This window comes from Lissotriton vulgaris, chromosome 9, assembly GCF_964263255.1.
Source record: "Lissotriton vulgaris chromosome 9, aLisVul1.2, whole genome shotgun sequence".
Lineage (NCBI taxonomy): Eukaryota > Metazoa > Chordata > Amphibia > Caudata > Salamandridae > Lissotriton > Lissotriton vulgaris.
This window is the reverse complement of record NC_141697.1, coordinates 917,024,450-917,039,043: the sequence shown is the minus strand read 5'-3', so window position 1 is coordinate 917,039,043 and position 14,594 is coordinate 917,024,450. Positions and strand designations below refer to the sequence as shown.

Here is a 14,594-nt window from a genome sequence, read left to right as displayed (position 1 = left end):
TACTGCTGTGGGATGGCTCGGTGTCGTCCCCCGTGGGCCTCGGACCCGCCGCAGTAACGTCCAGTACCGGATGGTATCGGTTACCTCGGGGTCCGATCAGATTTTCAGGATATTTTCCGGGATCGGGCACGGAGCTCCGAGCTCACGCTGCCTACCTCCTCGGCATCCAAGCCACGCCCCCTTCATGAAGAGGTTCAAGATGTCAGCTCACTCTCTCCAGAAGCTTGGAGTACCTTCAAACCTGGTTGCCCCCCTTGAATAGGTCATAATTGCCTGCCACAGCCTTTGAAAGTGACAAATGTTTATTTTAGTAACATGCAAGTGCTGTAATTAAATGTATGTTAACCAATTAGGTTACCTGCATATTTTAGGGATGCGTCAAATGTAGTTCTTTTTTACATGAACATAGTTCGAAGATCTTTTTCAATTATAATAATAGGACGTCGAATGTGTATTATAGTTACTTGGTTGTGTCACACTCACAGTTTCCAGATAATACACAACAGAGGCCAGAACACTGTCTTTGATGACCAAAAAAAGACTGAAAGAAGGATGATTTTTGCATATATATACTCTAAAGTAGATATTAAAAATATGGGTATCAGCTCTACTGTATGACAAATGAAAACATATATGTTGTAGATACATGTACCTCTTATTGTGCGACACAAAACATACTAAAGTGTTGATCAAGTGAATATAGTTTTAAAGAGAGGAGCGTGCCCTCCTAGGGCATCATTTACAAAAATTGGCATAGGGTTGTGCTGCAGGTCTTTTTACTGTGCTGCGCTACGCCAATTTGAAGGGGCAGGAATGCACCATATTTTCAAGATGCTGTGTGAGTTGGATCCATCGTGAGATAGCTCCTGTGACCGGCGCCTGCAGAGCATCGACCTCTTCACCCGCGGACCAGTCATCTCTCTGGTCGCCCCGCCAAACCGGCGTTATCCAAATCCCCGGACGACGGCTATCCCGCCTAAGACTTAACCGACTTTGGCCATATATCTGCTCGTCTACCAGGCAGAACAAAATCCTCCGGTGCACATAGAAACTACAACCTCCTGCGGTCCCAGTACACATCCTGGACTCCTGGAACCTTTACAACACCACCCATCCCTTCCACCGAGGACGCATACCTATAAGGCATGCGATGCAATATACGCGAATAAGAGACCCTGGCTGAGTGCATGCAATGCTTTAACTCCGATGTATTAGATACAAACCCCACGCAACTCAGATGACCAACATAGACGCCGTGACTGAATACCAATCCTGGCGCGTGTATAGAATTATCATCCATCCTCGCCCAAAAGAAACGATTCCTCACTGAAGAGCGACACGCGTTGTTGACACCAATCGGACCATTCCACTTGAAGAAAACTCTACTTCATGTTACCAACTTGGTGTTGTTAAAAACTTTGTTCAGGCAAAATTATTCTCTTGTCCTGAAGATGATCCCGTTATAACCGAGCTTGGGATCGAAACGTCGACTCCTTTTAGAGTAATTCATACATGTAACTCCACTACATTATTGTTTGTATGAGTAACTCCAGGATACACTGTCAATGTAAATTAATATCAGTGACCTGCAAGCTCACTCTGTTTGCCTGATATTTCCTTTTACTTACTTTTACTTTCTCACTTCCCCCCTCTGTATGGCACAGGACTGTGCCCTACTATAACCCCAATGTTTCGGGTTATGTGTTGCATTTTGAAATCAAATAATCTATCAAATCATTAAATATTCCTTGTCCGGCTGGCCAAGGAACTCTGAACTATATAGAAGTCCACTGTGGTCTATATATATTATTTGTGCTCTCCCTTATTCTTGTATGCTCAGGACCGCTTGTTGTTTTGATAAGTGCATTCTTACCCTTTCAGCCAGCGCCGGCGCACAGTTTGGTGCCTAGCGCTAATACAGGCACCCTTGCACTATGGAGCAAGTTTGTCCGCGTTGTTGCCAGGATTGCTTTAGTGCAGGAAGGAGCACCTTCCTGCACAAAAAACATCCTTCTAGGTGTTCCCTCTTTCCAGTTGCGCTGCAGAATGCAGCATACATGGAAAGAGGGAAAAAAACAAGGAGAAATGAAAATATTTCTCCTTGTTACGCCTGTTCTGGGGAGGCGTATGGTTTTAGCTCTGCACCAGGTTTACGTGATTTTGTACATCTGGAGCAGCGTCAAAATATCTGCGTGTTGCGTGGGAGCACCTACCGCAGCACCCATGGAATGCCTCCTTGACGCAGAGTAAGGCAGCCCAGTGCTTTGCGCTGCCAAGCCTTACTCCGTATCTATAAGACCATGCAAAGCCATGCAGGGTGGCTTTGCATCGCCTCATAGATGTGACTGAGAGCCCTGCGCCACCGGAGCATCAAAAAAAGTGCTACACCAGCAGCGTAGACCTCTTGTATATAAGCCCCCTAGTTTCTAACCCTTGAAAAATCCTGTTCTGTACATTGTGATGTCAAGCCCTTGACTGTGTCTCCTCTTCACTATATTAATACTCTTGGAACAAACCATACATGAGGATTTATAAATCTGTCTCTTCCTCTACGGCATAGTGAGAAAGACCACACAGGCAGCTGCGCTTGAATAGTTTTTAAAGTGGAGGGAGCTGCCATCAATGTTTCATCACTGAAGTTAGAGAGACTATGAAAAATCTAAGAGTCACACAAAGAACAAGTGTGGCAAATGAACCATCCCCATTCAGCAGGAGAGTGGTGGTAAGGGTGTAGTATGTTGCTGCTGGTGCATTTTGGAGTACACTGTCACAAATACATTACTAAAGCATGGTGTGGTGAGGCACTATAATTTACAGACAGCACATTTTTCATTGAAATGGGAACTAAATTTGCACAGTCTGTTTCATCGAAATAACTAAATAGAGATGTGGATAATGTGTGGAAATCTGGTTTCACTGAATAATTGGTTAGCATTTGCACATCACACAAGTCAACTGGTTTGATTCATTTCAATTCTATTAAAATCTTTGTTTCCATCACAAGTCAGAATTACAAAAAAGTGATTTATTTGTGCTTTCCCGACTACTATTATATTTTGAAATATTTACAGTTTGTTTACATTTACTTCTGTGATCATTTATTTAAATGTTGTTGTGGTACAAAATTGACATCATATAGACTTTCCTTTCACACTTCCTGAACCCAAACAAGATTGTTACATAGTTCACATTACAAAATCTATCCTTTCCCCTTGCAGTCAGAGAAAGGAAATCCCAGTTTCAATTCTAAAAGAATAAACAGCAATTTTCAGAAGACTTTCCCTGATATTTAATCTATCTATTTGAACACCCAGCAACTGTGACAAGATAAAAACAAAATGTAAAGGCCTCTTTATTACTCGTTCACATTTTGGATTACAGCATTGTTGTTATGGGGGTACTGCGGCACCTCCTGCACCCCTACTTTCAGCACCTATGCACACAGGCTGGCTCTGGAAATTAACCAAGGAGCACAAGGAACAAGTCTCACTTAGTGACATCACAGCGGATCACACTGTCAGCCACCCAGCTACGTACATTGTCCACTCGCATCGAGAGCTGCAGGGTCACCCACAACTGAGACCAAGTATGGGGGGCCAATGGATTGTGTGTTACCAACTCATTCAGGGTCTCCAAACCTCACTCTGAATCCCTTTGACTATTCAGTCAGCCATATTGAATCAACAAAGGCTGCAAAGGTCTTTCTACAACTACCCTAAATTTCACTGTGACCAAACAATAAAGCCACAGAGACAGAGGAACAGGTCCCTGTAATGTGGATGGAGGAGAACTTGTCAGCAAATTATGAAAATCTCAGGAAGGGGTATGGCATGGGGTACTAATACAGGAAAGGACTGGGAGACAATCTTTCAAGAGACTAGTTCACCCTGCATTTGAGGGTAAACCATTTTAGGTAATCTAAGAGAGAGAGGTAATGAGAGAGAGAGAGAAAGGTAATAAGAGAGAGAAAGAGAGAGAGAGAAAGAGAGAGAGAAAGAGAGAGAGAGAGAAAGAGAGAGGGAGAGAGAAAGAGAGAGAGAGAGAAAGAGAGAGAGAGCGAGAGAGAGAGAGAGAGCGAGAGAGCGAGAGAGAGAGAGAGAGAGAGAGAGAGAGCGAGAGAGCGAGAGAGAGAGAGAGAGAGAGAGAGAGAAATTTAATGATAGGGGATCCTTTAAGACAAGAAAGGTTTCTTGGTGAGGAAAGGGAAACCATCCATGTAATAGAAATACATTATACAGGGAGTCTCTCTAAAATTGGAGATTCCTAAAATCAATGTACATTTTTCAAGAAGTAGTAAATATACCACATGCTTCACACTTGTTTAATATGAATGCCCTTGAGTTTATTGCTACGCTCTCACCCACCCTTGTCATCATCCCACCTAATAATCCAGTTCAGGATGTATCCTCTGGGATCTGCCCTGGGATTCGTACGCCAGTGACCGTGTGATCGAGGGTGCTCCTGGGACTGTAGTTAATGTAGCTGGAGCCTGTTTCCAGGGTGCAGTTCGTCCTCTGCAGGAACTGCAGGAAGTTCTCATGGACCGAGGCTTCCAGGCTAGAGACCTCCTGGTTTGTAGGCCTACTAAAGAAGTGTTGACCCAACTTAGACAGCTCCTCCCTGATCTGGCGGTTCAGGAAGCCATACAAAAAAGGATTGATGGCAAAGGAGGAGTAGGCCAGCCATGTGACCACTGCTTCTCCTTGGCCTCCGTCCATCATGGGTGGATTGAATGAAAAGTGAAGATGGAAGGAGAAAAATGGAAGCCAACAGAACAGGAACTGCCCAACAATGATAATCAGAGTGACAGCAGCTTTCCCTCCTCCGAAGATCCGTTCTGGGGACAGCCGGTGGGGCTGATTCCTAGTGGTGATAATTGTTGCTTGACTGTGCACAGAGTCGGACCTTCCATGGGAGTTTGATGACCAAGAGGGCACTGGTCCATGCTGCAGTGACGCTAATCGGGCAACCCTGTAAATACTGCCGTAGACAGCGATGATGACAATGGAGGGGAGCATGAAGCAAAAGATGCTGAAGACAATGGTGAAAATGCTCTTGTATGTGCTAGGGCTCCAGTAAGCAGAGCACCGCCTGGGAACAGAGTCACTCAGATGAGGGGACCACCCGAGTAAGGAAAAGCCAGCAAACAGGATGGCCTTCACCCAGATAAAAAAGATCACAGTGCCCACCAGTCCGAGCGTCATCCTGAGCTCATACCTCATTGGGTGCACAATGTAGTAGTACCTTTCAATGCTGATGGCGGAAACTGTCAGAATGGAGGCACTGATGAAACAGACGTTCATAAATATGAAGGACTGGCATTCGGTCACCGTGAAGTCATCCATATTGAAACACGTCGAGGTGGAGGCAATCCCTAGTGGCATGAGGAGGACAGCCGATAAGAGATCCACCAGGCAGAGGTGACCCACAAACACAAACTTCCTCAGCATTGGGTTCTTCAGAATGACTACAATGACCGAGAGGTTGGCCAATAAGGCTGTTAAGTTCAGTGCGACCATGAGGACAGTACAGAGTACACCTTGTAACATGAATTCCCCTGAGATGGGAAGGAGTATGCCAGCCTCCTCTGATCCATTGGATCCAGTTCCGTTCGCCATTCACCTGATGGGCTTACGCCAAGTATCCGATACGCTGGGAGCAAAAGCAGTCTTGAGTGGGAGATCATGCCAGCAGCATCCCAGGAACATACACAGCTTCAGTGCCAAGGACCAGTGACTCTCCGGATTGCACTAAAGAGAAAAAAATAAAAAAAAGTCAATGCTCAGAACCTGACAGTATTATTTTGGTGAGGGTTGAGAGGCATACAGGACGCTGCTCTACCCCACATCTAAAGGAGATCATGGCTAGGTGTGCATAGTGTCTGACATCTCTTCACACATTAAACAAGCATTTTCAATGCAATAGGTCTCGCATTTGTGAAAGTTTAAGCTATTGGCATTGTAAACGACAATGCCATATACTTATACATTTTTAAACCTAACACACATATTAAAGGCATTGTTATTTATAACGACAATAGCTCAAACTCTCAAAAATGCATGACCACTTTAATGGTGGCCGCGCCCCTATCTTTATATGCTGCTCACTGTATTCAGGTTACAGTGAGCAGCATCTAAAGAAGGGGCATGGACAACATTAAAGTGAAAGCGCTGTATGGGGCGCTTTCACACCTAAATATACATAAATAAATAAAGGGTCTGCAGTTTGGCCGCTAAAGTTAAAGCAGACAGTGCCGGAAAAGTGTGTCTGCCATACTTAAAGCTGAGTGCGCTGCAAATTAAATAAATAAATAAGTGTGGCCGCTATAGTTAAAGCACACCGCGCTGCAAATTAAATAAATAAATGAGCACGACCGCTACAGTTAAAGCAGACCCGAAGCTATTGCTATTAAAAATATAAAAGTGTGAGGCATGCTGCCTTGTAGGAAAGCACTTCGTGGGTTGAATACTGGAAGATTATTCAGGAAAATAGTGCTCACAGAGTAGACAAAGCGGGCCGTGCAACAACACAAGTAAAAAGTCCAGTCCTTGTGGAAGGTTACAAATGCAGACAAGGCGGTACCAAGGAGGAATTACTAAGACTATTCATGAATGAAAAGCAAAGATTTATAAAGGACAGTAACAGGAGCCAATTGAAAAGATGGGTGGAAAACGGGTAGAGCTTCTATTCCATACCTCAATACAGCATGCCTCGCAAAGCAGCACATGCGCGGGAAACATCCATTACGACGCAACTTTTACCACGCAGTGCCTTTACAACGCAGGTTTTTCAACGCAAGTCATTACAACGAATTGTGCTGGGGGGCGCTGTAGGATAGGTAATAGTTTTCTTTACTATCCAACACCTTCCCTACTATCCATGGGGACTGGAGTTGGAATAGTAAATTAAACTATTCACTATCCAGCACCCCCCAACGCAAGTCGTTGTAAAGACTTGCGTTGAAAAACCTGCGTTGTAAAGACATGCGTGGTAAAAGCATGCGTTGTAACAACGTACCTCCAGCATGCGCTGCCCAGGCTCGACCTAAAAATACACCACCTAAGAGAGAGGTATCATTGTTTGCGACCTCTTTGCCCAGGTGCTGGACAGAATTGGGTCTATGTCGCAAGGTTGGAGGCAGCAGAACTAAGAGATTTAAGTTTGAATCCTGGCTCTCCCACTTCAGAGCAAGAGCCTGGTCGAAAAACATATTGTCCCTGTGCTTTGAAACCCTTATCTGCCACAAGTGGAAATTCTTGGTGAAAAGCAGTATTAAAGGCTACAAAAAATATAATGGACATCAAGGAAACATAGTCATTAATCTATTAGTTACCACCTCTATGTCATGAAGCTCAACCACTTTCCTGTCCACTTTAGGTCAACCCTCAATATTTGAGTCCTAAAACTTTGCCCAGGGCCTTTTTTCAAATACTTAGACTAGAGATAATGGCCATTAATTGGCTTTAAATCATTTTAATAAATGTTACTCAATCAATCAATCAATATCTTTATTCGGATACAGATATATATCCATAAAAGTACAGCCAGACAACGAGTAAATGTTACTCAATAAATTTATAAAAATGTACAGTGATGAGACATTTTCATTTTTGCAAAGCAGAAGTGCACACTGAGGAATTCCGGGTGCTAGTGGAAGGTGACGGCAGGAGCACAAGAAAGGGCAGCTAAGATTTCAAGGCAAAAAAATCATATTGTTATATATTTTAGGAAAAAAAATAAAATTAGAAAACAGGTTTAATCAGGCGGTAGGCCCTTCCACATTGTTGGAGCCAAAACAGGGATTGAGTAACTTTTCTTTCACTTCTAGTCATTTCACTCAAGTTTGAACTAGAAAGATGTATGCAAATCTTCAGATTGGGCATATTGGAGATGCTCGGCATAATGTGTCAAATAGTTTTTCCCATTCTGTGTCTATGTCGAAATGAGTTAGCACATACAGGCCATGGTTTTGTGGACTAAGATTAAGGCGTTCTTTCACAGATATAATGCCTCTATTTTTGGCGTGCCATGCGTACAGTATTTGTGTAATCTTGGGAAAATCACTTCATCCTCTTAATGCTCAGCTCCCAGATCCATCATTTGGGAGCACTCATTTTCTGAGTGCAATATAAGAAATTGGATGTCAAACTTATTGCTCGCTTTGCCACTGGATTCAAGCTAGCCTGGCTGATGAGGGGTGTTACCCTCAAACCGGCTTGAGGATGCTTGTTTCCTGTCCAGGGAAGACCTGGCTTGGCAGTTCGGGTTGGACTGTTCCCAGGAGGCACAGGGTCAAGACTGATTTGCATATAGCTGAGTCTGAACTGGGGTGGTAAAGTGAGCTAAAGAACGATGATGGATTCATCCCAGATCTGTGACTGGGGATGAGTGTCTGAAAAGTTTCAATGCTCTGTTGATCATCTTGTGTTTGCTTTGTTTGCCCTAAGTTGGCAGGGTATGCCCAGACGTGGGTCCCTTGCACACTTTGCCACAGGAATCAAGGTAGACGGGCTGATGAGGGGTGTTACCCCAAAACCGGTCCCAGGTAAAAATAAAAAATAAAAATGGTCCCAGGATGCTAGCTTCTGGTCCAGGGAAAACCTGGCTTGGTAGTTCTGGCTGAATTATGAGGCACAGGGTCAAGACTGATTTTCATATAGCTGGGTCTGAACTGGGGTGGCGAAGTGAGCCTCAGAACGATGATGGATTTAACCCAGATCCGTGACTGGGGGTGTCAGTCAGTCAGTCAAAAAAACTTTATTCGGTTAATTAAAACCATAAAAGCAGTACATGATACATAGAATCAGATTTAAAAAACAATTAAACAGATGAAAGGAATTGATTGCTGCTCCGTCTAAAAAACAAAAAAGGGGGCATTCATTAAGAAAAAAGGGGATTTGATAGATATGGGGAACACCTATATCAGCATATAAAAACGTTCTCGCCAGAGTGTATACAGGAAGTCAAATTTGATGATTTAGTGGTGCGGCAGCTCTTAGTTTATTCTGTCTGGCGGCTGCTACTAAAAAACAAGCTACGCCATATGCAACCGGCACTGAATTCAGCATCTGGAGGTATAGTAATGCTGGCCGTACCTGAACGAAATTCAGAGGTTTCAAGATGGGAACAAGGAATTTTTTTCGCGGCACCAGATAATGCTCACAGAACATAACCAAGTGCAAAGTGTCCTGTGTTGAAAAACAGTCACATGTGCAAGGGGGAAAATTTTCTGGTGTACCCCATTCTGTGTGCGTGCCAAGAATAAGATGGATCAAATTAAATCTAAACCTTGTGAGCAGAAAACGATGGTAGGGCTTTGTGACATATTTTAAATAGGGTTCCATAGCTGTGGTTGTGGAAAGTTGAAAAAGTAATCTGACCGTAGGTTTACTAAGTTCAGCCGATTCTCTTTCGCATTCCAACAAAGTCCGAAAGTGCTGCTTCACCCACTTTGCGTCCTCTTTTTTGAGATGTTGCGGTAGAGAGTACATTTCCGGACGCCCTAGCCTCGCACATGCCGCTCTAACATATGCCAGCCACGGAATAGTATGAGCTTTGTCCAGAGATATACAATCTTTAAGGATGCAATGATTCAAGCTGATTTCTTCATTTGTCCAGGTTTTAATCCAGCAAAGTACTGGGGACATTTTTAGAAGATCAGAAACATAACCCATGCCTATTTCATTATGGGTTGAATGTGTGGGAGAAGATTTCGGGAGAGTCAGCAGGGCCCGTATGAATTTGTTTTCAGCAATTTGTATGCCTGGAGTTGGAACATAGCCCCAAATGTCTGCCCCATAGGAAGCGATTGCCATACATTTGGCTCTGTAGATCCTGGTCATAGCTTCCATAGGTTTCAAGCCCAATCTTTTGGAGAAGCTCAGGAGTGCTGTTGTGGATCTAATAACTCCGTTTTCCTTGAGTTTCATTTGTGGCTTCCAAGTTCCTCTCTCGTCAAAAGTGACGCCCAGGTAACAAAAGGAGGGCACCCTCGAAATTGGTGAATTGTTAGAGCTGAAGGATCTAATCTTCATATTTTTCTTTCGGGGGCCAACGACCATGACATGGGACTTGACGGTGTTCATTTTTAGATCAAGGGCTTCCATAAAAAGGCCGAAGTGGTCCAAAAGTCTTTGGAGACCTATGCCAGTCCGCGCTATAAGAACAGCGTCATCCGCGTATAGGAGGACCGGGATAGGCAGCCCCCCCATACGCGGAATGTCCGGGGTGGCTGGGTTCAGAAATTTCCCCAAGGCGTTGATGTACAGTGTAAAGAGAAGAGGGGCCAGGATGCACCCTTGTCTGACCCCTCTCCCTGATCTAAACTTTGCTGTACACCTACCATCCCTTGATGCCCTAACAGACGCAAACAAATTAGAATGCAGGTCATGTAAAAAACTAACCAAGGTAGTGTCCAACCCCAAATTTCGTAAAATGGTCCATAATTTTGAGCGATTAACCAAATCAAAAGCGGAGGATAGGTCCATAAACCCCAAATAAAGAAGCCCCCCCTTCACCACAGTGTATTTGCTAATAATTAGATGAAGGTTCAAACATTGGTCAATTGTCCCTCTGTGTGCCCTGAACCCGTACTGCAAATCTGAAAGGATCCCGCTCTCCTCCAGCCAATCCTCCATTCTGTGCAAGATGACTATGCCTAAGATCTTAACGGCAGAGTCCAACAGGGAGATTGGTCTATAGCAGGCCGGGTCCGCCCTGTTTCCTTTCTTGAATATAGGCACAATTATAGGGTAGACCAAGAGGGTGGGAAGCCAGCTGTCGGAATAGCATTAAAAACATTGGTTAAAATTTTTGACCAGAATTGTGGGTACTGTATATAGAGATCTGCTGGTACCCCATCGGGTCCCGGGGCCTTGTGTTTACTGGTGTCTCTAATCGCCCTTTCGACTTCCATGGTGTTAAAGTCCATAACCAAGTTGGAGAGGTCATAGGTTTTGGCAGTTGAGGCAGGGACTATAGACTCATAGATTTTGCCAAAATGGGCTAGCCATCTGTTATCCTCTATGACACAGTCTAAATCCGTTGGCCCATTGTCAGAAAAAAAGGGCTGATTTACAATGGCCCAAAACTTTTTGCTGTCTCTCAGCACATCCACAGATAAAAGGCTATTCCAAGCTTCCTCCTTAATTTGGGTTTTGCGCTTATGGATTATGGTTTTGTATTCCCTCCTTAGCTTGGCCACTAATGACGTGTCTCTGGGTTTTTGTTTAATGGCTTTCATCAGAGCACTATGTGTCCTTGAACATTCCTTATTGAACCATTTATGGGTCTTTGTATTCCCTTGCCCAGCTGACCTTCTTTCCAAATTCTTACTGATCCTGGAACAGATCTCCTCATAAGCGGTCAAAACCTTAGGGCCCTCAGCAGTTGGGTCCAAACACACTGCCAAACTGGCCCCCGATTCTTGGGCGATTGAATGAAAAAATTCACCTGGAGCAATCATCTCCCATTTCAGGCGCCTTCCCTGCTCTTTAGATTTCAAGTTCTTTGGGGCTGCCATACTTGGCGGGGTGCCAGTACGGAAGCAGTCTAGGTCCAAGGTCAGGAGGACAGGGTAATGATCCGATGAAATAAGGTCAACCACGCTGTACTCATGTGCCTTTGCCAAGGCCCCATTTGAAACAAAGATATAATCCAGGACAGTGTTGGCATCTCTCCCAACAAAAGTTGGGGCTCTAGGCTCGCTAATGCCTTGGTCGAATTCGAAGAGGTTTAGGTTGGCTAGAAGGGACTCTAGGTACTCGCCTTCGGTTGTATGCTCAAAATGAGGAATGGCTTCAGATGGTATACCCCCATATCTATCATTAAAACAACCTCCCTCACAAGGGTGAATGTTAAAATCCCCCAGAATAACCAGTTCCGGGAGGGTAGTGCAATCACGCCTATAGGCTGACAAAAAAATTAACAGAAAGATCAGATGTTCATTTACAATGGCGGACTCCTTTGAGTTATAAAAGTTAATCAGCAAAAAAATCTTTGAGTTAGGGAGGGTCCACTCCACCGCAAGGGCATTTGTTGATGCGGTATCTAGTTTTTTGAAAACCCCTACTAGATCCAGGGAACACAAGGTGAGTAATCCACCCTTTGCTCTCCCTCTTACACCTGGAACTGCCGGTGTAGAAAAGCTGCAGAAACCATCCAGGGAAAAACTGTGTGTTGTATCCCACGTTTCTTGAAGTCCTAGGATGTGATGTTGTTTAATGAATCTTTGCCATGTTGGGTCTAAAGCCTTAGCGTTTAGACCTGCCACGTTCCAAGTGAGGACTTTACAAAGAGCTAAGTCTGTGTTAGGGGCAATCGATGAACCCACACCCCGGCTCTCTCTCATCATCGGGCTAGTTCCGGGTGTGGGGGATAAATTAGCTATTATCGGGTCTGCTATGCTAACATCCTTGCGGGGACGCGTTGGATTTGGGGGTGAGTGTTTGAAAAGTTTTGGCGCGCTGTCCATTGTTGGTCGCAAAATTATATATGGATTTGTGGGTATTAAAGCTCAATTTAAAGTGCACTGTGGTGGAGTCGGGTGCCTCCACCTGGAGGACATTGAGTTGTGGGGTGAGGGACCAAGCATCTGGGTTCCAATCCTGGATTCCCCACTTAGACAAAGTAAATTCCAATCCCGGCTTCCCCACTTCGCCACACTGTATGATCCTAAGCACATCGTTTACTCCCGGAGGCTTCAACTCATATCTTTGCTAAAACCGACAGGACTTGAAAGGCTGCTATTTATAGATAGGGAATTGGGCAAACTAGCATCCCTTCCAATGTAAAGATGCTCGGGTTTTTTATGAGCGTCTCGCGCTTTCTCGTCGTGCCCCACCATTGGCAAATAAAGCTCTGATTGTGGCACAGGAAGTGCGTGATCTCCAGACAATGCACTAACGACGCCTCGGCTGGGCAGCTTGCACTATGAAGGGAAACCGCAGAGTTTGTTCATAGAAAAGAACCTGGTACGTGGGCGCCAGGGGCGATTCAACATGTCGCCTGAGCTATAAAAAAAAAGTCACCGTTATTAAGTCAAATATACTACTATGTTGTTCTAGTTTTCTGGTTAAAATTAGTACTCCTATTAAGTGGGGGTAAACCGTGTTTGCAGACTGCAGTGGTCTTGATCTGACTGACGCCCGCGTGAAATATTTTTTTCTGCCACTGACTTTTCTTTCTTTCATCTCCCACCTCGGGAGCCCTTTCTTCGTTGCATGGTCCGCCCTTCCCCTTTCTTCTCTTCGTTAGAGCTGTTAAACTGTGTTACGTGGTGTAAGCACTGCACTGCCACCAGCATGACGTGCGTGCCCTTCCTTTCTTTCGCCTGGACCTTCAACCTCGCTTCCATGGGAGTCCCTTCTCTTCCAATATCTCTCTATCTTGTAACCCCCTTTAGCGCTTGGGATGAGCTTCAAGCAGCGAAGTAAGCGCTATGCACGCAACTATCATGCCGCATCATGACCTGAAAGAATTCCCGCACATAACTGTGCCAGATAGGGGAGTGTTGCAGCCTGGCAAGGAATTACCGACCAGCGGTCTAGGGCTTCAAGTGGTATACAAAAACTAGGGGGTCTCTCATAGGGGCGTGGCCGCAGTAATTAAGGGCGTGGCTTAAAACGCGTAGGATACAAATCTGTATTTAGCATGGTGTGCTGCCCCACTGGGATTTTGCTGCATGTCCATTCATCCAGACACTTAACACAACAAGTAATATTACACCTACAACAAGACAGGACTATTGGCTTTATCAATGGTTATTAGTTGCACAAGATAAATAAGCAACAGCCCCACACTTCGTTGTATATAATATTGAAAATGCAACTCGCTCTTGTGGGCGAGGTTGTGGCATAACGCTAGAGTTGCCGACTTTCGAGCTGAGAAAACGAGTTTGAGCCTGACGTGCTGTGATTAAAAACATTAATATGTCCTTGTGTAGTGTAACCAGTGCTGATGTAAAGACTCCAAGTTTGCGCATATTAAACTGAAAAAAAACGAGTCTCTTTGGAGTTACACCAAAGACAGTGACGGTTGTACTATTGGAGAGTTACGTTTTTTTCCAACCTGAGGGTAAAAATGGAGAGTTCGATAGCGGCTCCTTCTTTTAAAAACTGTCGGTGCTGAGCACCGGCAGGACCCGGCCCACTTTAAAGCCCCTGACCCGCCTTACCTGAGTTGTCCGTGTTGTCAGAGACTGGCATCTCGCATTCCCCGCTCTTCTGCTCACTGCCCCCCTACACCGGGTGTCCTCCCTCGCACCGGCCGTTCAAGGGCCGAGAGCAGAGCGGATAGCGCCTCTCGCCACTGGTAACCAGTTAGACCCAGCGGGATTCCAGCTGTGGCTCTTCAAGGACCGCTCATCCGCGCACTACCCTGGTGCTGCTGTCAGCTCTGCCCCTCCCGCGAGCAGCCGCCACTCCCCCTCCCTCGACATGCTCCGCCGTTTTTCCTTCCTGTCCCAGCCTACTTCATCGCCCCTGCTTCTCGCTCGCTTTTCAATTTGGAGTTTCGATTCAATTTCACATGTTCTTTCTGCAATTCCCACCACCCCTTTACCCAACGATTCCCCTCCACCTCATTTTCTTCCTGCA

The 14,594-nt window shown here is 45.0% G+C and overlaps 1 protein-coding gene across 1 annotated transcript; it reads right to left on the bottom strand.

Moving 5' to 3' along the window:
• Positions 1-4,128: 4,128 nt before the first annotated feature.
• GPR62 (G protein-coupled receptor 62) lies at positions 4,129-14,299 on the bottom strand. The gene is made up of 2 exons (XM_086936798.1): positions 14,174-14,299; positions 4,129-5,750 (listed from the first exon to the last, which is right to left on the bottom strand). The coding sequence occupies exon 2, from the start codon at positions 5,616-5,618 to the stop codon at positions 4,395-4,397; it is 1,224 nt and encodes a 407-aa protein (XP_086792924.1). The 5' UTR covers positions 5,619-5,750; positions 14,174-14,299; the 3' UTR covers positions 4,129-4,394.
• Between the last annotated feature and the right edge of the window lie 295 nt (positions 14,300-14,594).